Consider the following 7,304-nt stretch of genomic DNA (forward strand, 5'->3'; position numbering starts at 1 on the left):
GCACGGTAAAAATATATCAATTGGAACGAATGTATCACGACAGCGTCGCCGTAATGATTTATTGCGACCAGTAAACTAAAAAATCCAAGAGGTATGAGAGACGCAGATTTTATATGAAGACAACGATAGGAAAAAGGCACTCGTCTACGCTTCGGTGCACACACGCTAATCAAAGAGATTAAAACCAACACTACCTCTGCTTACTACCTCATCTTCAATACTTAAGCACGGTAGTGGTCATATAAATCCTTTTTGAACACGTTAGTCGTCAAATAGATCGTTGTTTTTGCGCGACTTTTTTCAGTACTTATCTCAATTCCTAAATCTAGCGTTTATTCTTTATTCTCTTGATTGAAATCAAATCATAATATATATTTATAATTTTTGAACTAAATTTTCAGATTTGAAAGCTCATGATTAGCGATTAATTAACGATTACCTTTCTCATGTACTTAACATTGCGGAAACACTGTCTGGAAATTTGGGAGGGTACGACGGCACGTGTTGATGAGATAAGAAATCCACACAACGATTCACGACTGAGCCAACTATTACCATTTAAGTGGGGATTAAATTTTGTAGTAAAAGGATTAATTAATACTATGCTAATTAGTATTAAACGTGTTCACGCATTAAATCTTTGATTTCTTGTTCGTCGAACAGTTGTTCTTGTTGTTGTTGGTTTTTGCGCGACTTTTTTCCGCACTTATCTCAATTCTTAATTCTAGCATTTTTCTTTAATCTCTTGATTTAAAACAAATCCTAATATCTATTTATAATTTTTTTAATAAATTTTCAAATTTAAAACCGCATTATTAGCGATTGTTTAACGATTACTTTCCTCATGCACTGTAACATAGCGGTAACACTGTCTGGCAGTTTGGGAGGGCACGACGGCACGTGTTGGTGAGATAAGAAATCAACAAAACGATTCATGACTGAATCAAACTATTATCATTTAAGTGGGGACGCATCAAAAGCACTACTCTTATACCTTATTATCAGTTATCGTAAATGAAACACTACTTTTAATTAAACCTCATATGAATAATATTAACTTCTAACATTACCTTATTTTTGCATGATTACGGTTTATCCAAATTCATGAAAACAAACGTTTTTAAGAGACGACAATGTTAACTATAGTGTTAGCTTACAAGTCAACACATGGTACAGGAGTTGTACAAAGCGTATTTATACACATATTCTTTACCAATCACTTAATCCTCACACATCATAAGTTTCATTAGTTATAATACATGTATAAATACATTCTGCCTACTGCTTCCATATTAATGAATGAATGAATGAATGAATAACTTACTTTATCCTCACGTGGCCGGAAAACGACTGCCGTTATCACACGGGTTTAACATCTCGAGCCAGCTTACGAGTTACCATGTATGTTACTTCGTGGGTAATTTTTTTAGGGGAATTTTTTTCATTATTTTTATGTATGGCTGATAATTTGGACGACTCATTAGTGACCACTGGGTTGAAGCAATTGCCGTTAAGTGTCTTGCCCAAGGACACATACGCCCACAGTGGTAGCAACGTCGAGCCTTGGTTTACAGGTAACCTCTGGGTTACAGGCAGGCGCGCTAACCACTATGCCACGGCGCCGGAGGTAGGTTATACACGCTCTTTCGTTCTGTTTACCATCGTCGGCTAGGGGGTTGTGGGTTTTCCCATCGTCGTAGGGGTTAGGGGTTTAAATCTTATGTGTGTATAAACCGTAAAACTAACTGCTCCCTACAGAATAAAAAACGAATTTGTCATCGGCTCCTAGCGGAAATTATGTTCCTACCCCTCCTTGTAGTGCCATGTAATTTCAATGCATAGACAAAAATCTGCTTTCGTGGACATCGTTAGGCGTGCATAATTTTCTGTTATATCGAAAACTAAAACGTGGCATGTGGTTATGTGCTCGCTTACAACATCAAGCGGGTATTATTGCAATAAATTCAAGCGTGACGGGGACGAAACACAATTACATAATAAGTGGAAGTTTCCACTCATTAGTTGTAAACTCTTTTGCGCTAATCGTGCGGTTTTAAATCTGAAAATTGAATCTAAAAACTACAAATGTATTTTATGATTTAATTTTAATCAAGAGATTAAAGAATGAATGTTGAAATTAAGAGTTAAGATAAAGGCGGAAAAAAGTTGCGTAAAAAACAACAACAACAACAACAACAACAACAAGAACAACTGTTCGACGGAAAAGGATCTATATGACCACTACCGTGCTCAATAAGAGTAAGAGTTAAAACGAGAAAAAAAACTGTTCGACGAATAACGATCTATACGACCATCACTACCGTTCTAAAAAATGAAACAATTCACCCAACGCGTAAGCTGGCACCAGGTGTATAAAACAGAACACCCGTTCTTAACCACTGTTCGTTTTCCGACCACGCGAGGGTAAAGTAAGTTACATTCATTCAATTTTTTATTGGAAGGGAATAGAAATAACCATAGTTGCGCAAATATGCGGTTTAACAGAAGGACCATTTCGCAGCATGAACAGATTGTTTGTTTTTAGTTATGGTAATATAAAGTTCGGTGGTTTTAACTTCGTTTATATATCAAAGAAAGAGATAAATATTTGGCGGGAATAAAAATGAAAAAGTTGGAACGGCAAATCAAGAATCGTGCACACATTAGAATACAGTTTGCAAATACATTCATTTTTCCGGCAGTGCACAGTAAACCAAATAATTTTGTAACTTTAGATAAATTGCATGTGCGTTCAGACGGGTGACAGAGTTAAGTTAGGGATTCTAAGGTTCAAAAAAATTGACACATAGGTAAAGGCGAACAGTTGTTGCATATTATGATGTGTTCAGACGGGCATGTTTGTTCATACGTTGGTTGGTATATAAGTTGGTTGGTATAAACGAGGGCTATTATATTGATATTATATTGCATAGCGCCAGAGCCCGTGATTTGTTTTCTAGTGCGCAACGAAGAAGGCACATGTACTGTAATTTCCATTCAGGTACGTTCCGCTGCTCCAGGCTAGCGGCCTATAGACGTGTTGTTTATTAGTCAGGAATTTGTATTTTACCGCGACGTATCGTTCATACAGTTGTTTTCTTTTGGTAGATTTCATTAAGCAGTCTAATTGTTCTGCAGTTGAGGTTTGCAGTGATAAGGATCTCGGGCTGTGGCGACAGTTGATGGTAAAGCCGCTTTCAGTTCGTTGTACCGAAGACATAAATTTCTGCAGCAAGGGTTAATGCTGCCATGCGCCGAGACGCTACTGTGCATGCGCAACAGCTCAAGATGTTTACACGTTAAAACTTTAGTTTTTGATTTAAAGTCATTAGAACTAAGTTGGTATGTTATTTGTAGTCTAGAAAAAGTTTATGCTAGTTCAATAAGCACGTTTTACTTAATATATACGGTACTGGTGAACAAAGGTGATTCTAGAATACAAAAATTATAGCGGCAACTTTTGATGCCTTCTACGCGTGCTACCACCATGACATTTGGGCACTGTACTAACTAGACCCCCCGCAGCGGTACCGATTCTAAAATAATATTTTAATAATTCATGAAAATAATAATTATGAATATTACTATCCGTCTTGAAAAAAACATAAAATTATTTATGATTTTTTACCGATCCAGCTTTGAATATGTTATAGCGCTAACACCTAAAAATGCATCATAGCGATGCCAACAGTACAGATGTCTGTGTAAGTTTTGTAATATTTTTCCCCGGAACTTTTTTTAGTCGGTACGTATTTATTAGAGATCGAGTCGTATTGTATTTGCCCCGAGCTACACTCCGCATGCGCAGTAGCGTCTCGATGCATGCGCAATAGCGCTCGGTACAAATATATCAATCGGACGAATATATATCACGACACCGGATGCACACAGTCACTACCGCATATACTGTAGTTATGGTAGACGTTTGTTCATTGCTATACAGAGTAGAACTGTTATTTTATCACTGGTGAAATTATTCTATTTAAATAAGGTATATTGAATAACTAGCCATGCCCATGCCCACTGCTGCAACCTTATATATATACCGTCGTATACGAATCAACAATAAAAATAGTCAGATATAAGTCATTGTCTAACCTTCTATAATATTAGCCGAGTCGTCCTTATATTACAATAGTTACATTAAAATGGCTAACAGAACTATGCAAGAACCTGTACTGAACCCGCAGACTGGAGAGACGCCGTTCGTATAGCAAAGACAGGAGAACGGCAATATATAAGTCAGTCAGACGGTGGCGCTAGACAGCCAGTAAAATAGTAATAGTAGGAGTTAACAAGGACCATAAAGTAAACAATGCTAAATGCGAAGTTTATTCTTCGTCTTGATTAGGGTGATTTATTACTGGTATTCATGGTACATTTCTACCATCTATACTTCTGTAGGCGTTGGTATGTCTGATTACGTTATACGTTCAATTACGTTAGACAAATTCCAGATACAAGTCTTGCGTTTTATGTATATCGGACGTCATTTTGCCTTCTCCCACGTTATGTTACTTATTTATTTAGTTCATATAAAATCAGGTACACACAGTATAGCAACAAATGCGTCCGGCCAGTAAAACGAAATCAATAGAATGCCAGCAGTCGTTCAAGATAGTTAACCAACCAACCAACACGTGGTGGTATTACGTGTCTAACACCGCGTGACCACGTGCCAAGAATAAGGAAGGAGACGCCGTAACTAAATAGGCGTGGGCAATCACCCATAGAGCTCAACAACGATAACTTGGATTGTTACAGTTGTATATTGGCTAGTCACTTCATCGTTGTGTGTTCAATTCGGAAGTCAAAAAGATGAAATGCCATGGCATCCTCATATATTGGTAGACCTATTGATTGAAATGACTATACTATAGTTATATATTAGAAAGTACATTGTTGTTATAGATAAAACTCAAATATACTTTTTAAGGTAGATGCGAACTTTGTATCGGATAAATGTTGATAACTTTGAACAACAAAATGAACAACAAATCTAGCAGGTGTATGTTTGCATTATTGTTTATCACATTGACTTGCGTTTTGATTTTGTTTTACACTTCAAGATTATACACGTAAGTACTTGCGTATTTGTATAAAACACAATATAGATATATGGTATTATGCAAATATAACATAATAAGCGCTTTATTTAAGTAAGTCGGCAAATCAAATTTGCTATATAATTTAACCAATGCTTATACTTAGCCTATTTGGCATGTATGGCATGGGTCTTACTCATTCCGTTGCCCAGCCTTATAAGTTTAGTTACCTAAATTAATAAGTTTAGCCGGTTAGACATGCTAACAATGCCTTAGCTTAGAGATAAATGGTATTACATTTACAAGTTAGTTATATTTCGAAGGCATTGTTAAATTTTACTGAATTATGAATGAAAATTCCTGATCATAAATTTTAGACATAATATACTGGTTTAAATTTATGTTATACAGTGCTTGGGAATCTAATGAGACAAAGCTGCTGTATAGGGAAATAAATAGGAAAAGGGATTCAATTATTAATACGAGGTTGGAACTTTGGAGGGAACAACAAGAATCTGGTAAGCAAAATACCATTGTACATGATGTAGTTTCATCAGTAGCATTTTACAGTGTATACATAGGCAACTGTTTGAGGATTTGGAAATTGCAAACAATACAAAAGTGTCGCATGTCACTTATTTAATGAATTATAGTTTATAAGATTAAGTTTACCACTCATGAGTTTACTTATAAAGTTTTAGATTAACGTTGAATGCTGCTTTTTGTTTTAATACCCCTTCAATGCGCTGGCAAACGAAAATTATCTTAAATAATAAACAGCAATGAACACATCAGTGTGTGCAAAACTATAAAGCAGAATTACCGCACCTACAGTGCTTATGTGCACAAAACAACTAGGCATTTTTTTAATAATTAACTTTTAATCATTTGAAGGTAAAATGCAATATCATACATCGATTGCGAACAGTGTTCGGTCTTATTCACCGAAGATACAAATAAATTTTATTCATTCATTTATTAATGATTTACTTTAAATAAATGAACTATAATACAGATGATGCCCCAACGCTAAGACTCATGAAAGACGCCATGTTGTTTAAACAACTGATGTCCTACCACGCAGCAAAACTCATTAATCCTAAACTCAAAGACCTAGATTTCTTTCGACGTATTGCAAACTCTTTGCAAGAGTAAGTGATTATAAATGCTTGATATAGAGTAGGGTGGGGGAGGATGGGATGCCTTTTAACTCTATTTTCTCATCCCATTTAGTAGTAAACAAAGAGTATTTAACGATTTATAAAACTATATCCCCACGACTTCCAGCATAGACCGTTGTTAAATGTTTAAAATACGATGAGTATATTTGGATACTATGTGCTAAAGGTGTTTTATCTTCCCCACCCTACTATATATTTACAAATTAACCTATATACACATATAATCTTCTAGGCTCCGATTTACTAATTTATTGAGAATGTTATACCTACAGAATACTACAGTATGGTTGCCCATCGTTATCACATAAAATTCCCACCTTTTTTATTTATTTTTTTTTATTTAAATTTCATTTTAAATTTTATTTTAAATTCCATTTTTATTTTCATTTTTATTTTAAGTTTCATTTTAAAATTAATTTTAATTTTTAAATTAAAAAAAAAATTAAAAATCGATTTTGAAAATGAAATGGATTTTAATTTTCTTCACGTAGCCCAGCGCTATCAATATCATGCTGTTTCATGGCGCCCTCTATAACAGGCCTGGACACCGTCGGCGCCTCTCTCGAAACTGGAGGCGGATGGTTTTGCAGCGCTTGTACGATTTGTAGACAGTTTTGATGAGTTATTTGACGAATTATCGCATTAGATAGTGTTTGCTCAGAATTCTAGCAGTTAGTACAGTATAAATGTTTTGTTTTTTTTATTTCGCTTGCGTGTATTATGTTTATGATTGGCCACCAGTGGAAATTTTTAACTGAAGCTATGTTTTTTAAGACACACAAGCGTTTTAGCAAAACTTTTCTAACTATAAATTTTCTCTGAACTACAAGACCTACCACTTCCCAGTTTATTTTTGAATTTAAGTAGACTGCTTGCTTTTCGAAATCCCTTTTTGGCATTTGTTTTTTTTTTGTCATATAATCCTAATATTGATCTCAAGAAGGGGCCTCTGTCCTGCTCTATCAAAAAAACTTGAGAAATGATGATTTAGGTAGAATAGCAGGACAGATTGACACAGTCGAGGCAAAAGGCTAATCATAGTTAAAGATAACTTTTCCCTTCTTAAACTGTTGAGTTA

General features: G+C 35.2%; 1 protein-coding gene across 5 annotated transcripts in view; it reads left to right on the forward strand.

Annotated features, from left to right (window-relative positions):
* The first annotated feature begins 3,968 nt into the window (after nucleotides 1–3,968).
* The window catches only part of LOC100176073 (alpha-(1,6)-fucosyltransferase), an 8,546-nt gene continuing 5,210 nt past the window's right edge, over nucleotides 3,969–7,304 (forward strand). Inside the window, exons 1-4 of one of the 5 annotated variants that reach the window (XM_018813263.2) lie at nucleotides 3,969–3,991; nucleotides 4,941–5,078; nucleotides 5,457–5,563; nucleotides 6,061–6,196. In XM_018813263.2, coding sequence (XP_018668808.1) covers nucleotides 4,963–5,078; nucleotides 5,457–5,563; nucleotides 6,061–6,196 — 359 coding nt within the window. In that variant the 5' untranslated portion in view covers nucleotides 3,969–3,991; nucleotides 4,941–4,962. Of the gene's footprint in view, nucleotides 3,992–4,827; nucleotides 4,848–4,936; nucleotides 5,079–5,456; nucleotides 5,564–6,060; nucleotides 6,197–7,304 lie in introns of those variants that run through there. The other 4 variants (XM_026836108.1, XM_018813262.2, XM_018813264.2 and 1 more) reach the window with 4 other exon arrangements.

The sequence above is a fragment of the Ciona intestinalis genome, chromosome 9 (assembly GCF_000224145.3).
Source record: "Ciona intestinalis chromosome 9, KH, whole genome shotgun sequence".
In the NCBI taxonomy this organism is placed as follows: domain Eukaryota; kingdom Metazoa; phylum Chordata; class Ascidiacea; order Phlebobranchia; family Cionidae; genus Ciona; species Ciona intestinalis.